The sequence below is a fragment of the Penaeus monodon genome, chromosome 34, assembly GCF_015228065.2.
Source record: "Penaeus monodon isolate SGIC_2016 chromosome 34, NSTDA_Pmon_1, whole genome shotgun sequence".
Lineage (NCBI taxonomy): Eukaryota > Metazoa > Arthropoda > Malacostraca > Decapoda > Penaeidae > Penaeus > Penaeus monodon.
This window is the reverse complement of record NC_051419.1, coordinates 7,200,853-7,201,772: the sequence shown is the minus strand read 5'-3', so window position 1 is coordinate 7,201,772 and position 920 is coordinate 7,200,853. Positions and strand designations below refer to the sequence as shown.

Sequence of the window (920 nt, the reverse complement as noted above, 5' to 3'; positions counted from 1 at the left end):
ACCAAGACGTGCGTACCCCCAACGTACCCCAACATACCAAGACGTGCGTACCCCTAATGTACCCCAACATACCAAGACGTGCGTACCCCCAACGTACCCCAACATACCAAGACGTGCGTACCCCCAACGTACCCCAACATACCAAGACGTGCGTACCCCCAACGTACCCCAACATACCAAGACGTACCCCAACATACCAAGACGTGCCCCAACATACCAAGACGCACCCGCCCCGCACCACTCCACCGCCAAAGTCCACCTCATCCCCTCAGTTAACGATCTCCGAACACCGTCGACGGGATCGAGGACAAGCCGAGGATCTGCTTCGCAACGAAACCCGAGACGTTCACACTCCCTGCACCGAAGCTTCGAAGCAACGAAACCCGAGACGTTCACACTCCCTGCACCGAAGCTTCGAAGCAACGAAACCCGAGACGTTCACACTCCCTGCACCGAAGCTTCGAAGCAACGAAACCCGAGACGTTCACACTCCCTGCAGCCGAAGCTTCGAAGCAACGAAACCCGAGACGTTCACCACTCCCTGCACCGAAGCTTCGAAGCAACGAAACTCCGAGACGTTCACACTCCCTGCACCGAAGCTTCGAAGCAACGAAACCCGACACGTTCACACTCCCTGCACCGAAGCTTCGAAGCAACGAAACCCGAGACGTTCACACTCCCTGCACCGAAGCTTCGAAGCAACGAAACCCGAGACGTTCACACTCCCTGCACCGAAGCTTCGAAGCAACGAAACCCGAGACGTTCACACTCCCTGCACCGAAGCTTCGAAGCAACGAAACCCGAGACGTTCACACTCCCTGCACCGAAGCTTCGAAGCAACGAAACCCGAGACGTTCACACTCCCTGCACCGAAGCTTCGAAGCACCGATCCTTGACCACGAAACAGTGTCGTAGCGAAG

General features: G+C 56.8%; 1 protein-coding gene across 1 annotated transcript; it reads left to right on the top strand.

The window, feature by feature from the left end:
- Positions 1-56: 56 nt before the first annotated feature.
- Positions 57-896, top strand: LOC119594802 (extensin-like). Its single transcript, XM_037943891.1, has one exon. The coding sequence runs from the start codon at positions 57-59 to the stop codon at positions 894-896; it is 840 nt and encodes a 279-aa protein (XP_037799819.1).
- Positions 897-920: the final 24 nt, after the last annotated feature.